Raw genomic sequence first — 703 nt, forward strand, 5'->3', positions numbered from 1 at the left:
CCCAGGCGGCGGACACGAACAAGAACGTGGGCAAGGGTCGATCGGTGCTGGACAAAGAGGAGTTTGTCAACTTCTACCACAGGCTGACCAAACGGGTGGAGCTGGAGGAGATCTTCTTGGCGTGAGTTCTTTAGATGAGATGAGATGAGATTAGATGAGATGAAATGAGATGGAATGGGATGAGATGGGATGGGGTAGGATGGGATGAGATGAGATGGGATAGGATGGGATAGGATGAGATGGGATGGGATGGGTTGGGGTGAGATGGGATGGGATGAGATGAGATGGGATGGGGTAGGATGGGATGAGATGAGATGGGACAGGATGGGGTAGGATGAGATGAGATGGGATAGGATGGGATGGGTTGGGGTGAGATGGGATGGGTTGAGATGAGATGGGATGGGGTAGGATGGGATGAGATGAGATGGGATAGGATGGGATAGGATGAGATGAGATGGGATGGGATGGGTTGGGGTGAGATGGGATGGGATGAGATGGGATGGGATGGGATGAAATGAAATGAGATGAGATGAGATAGTGCAGCAAGATAAGATATATTATTGTGGCGTCGGTGGCTTAGTGGCTAGGCGCTCGGACTCGCAACTGTAAGGTCGTGGGTTCGAATCCCGTCAGGGGCCCGACGTTGTGTCCTTGGGAAAGGCACTTTTCACGAATTTTCCTCACTTCCCCCTGGTGGGAATGG

At 52.1% G+C, this 703-nt stretch overlaps 1 protein-coding gene across 1 annotated transcript in view; it reads left to right on the forward strand.

The window, feature by feature from the left end:
* The window catches only part of LOC101861626 (1-phosphatidylinositol 4,5-bisphosphate phosphodiesterase eta-1), a 31,663-nt gene that overhangs the window by 2,944 nt on the left and 28,016 nt on the right, over positions 1 to 703 (forward strand). The window contains exon 3 of the mRNA XM_005089377.3: positions 6 to 121. Coding sequence (XP_005089434.1) covers positions 6 to 121 — 116 coding nt within the window. The remainder of the gene's footprint in view (positions 1 to 5; positions 122 to 703) is intronic.

This window comes from Aplysia californica, unplaced genomic scaffold, assembly GCF_000002075.1.
Source record: "Aplysia californica isolate F4 #8 unplaced genomic scaffold, AplCal3.0 scaffold00005, whole genome shotgun sequence".
NCBI classification, from domain to species: Eukaryota; Metazoa; Mollusca; class Gastropoda; order Aplysiida; family Aplysiidae; genus Aplysia; species Aplysia californica.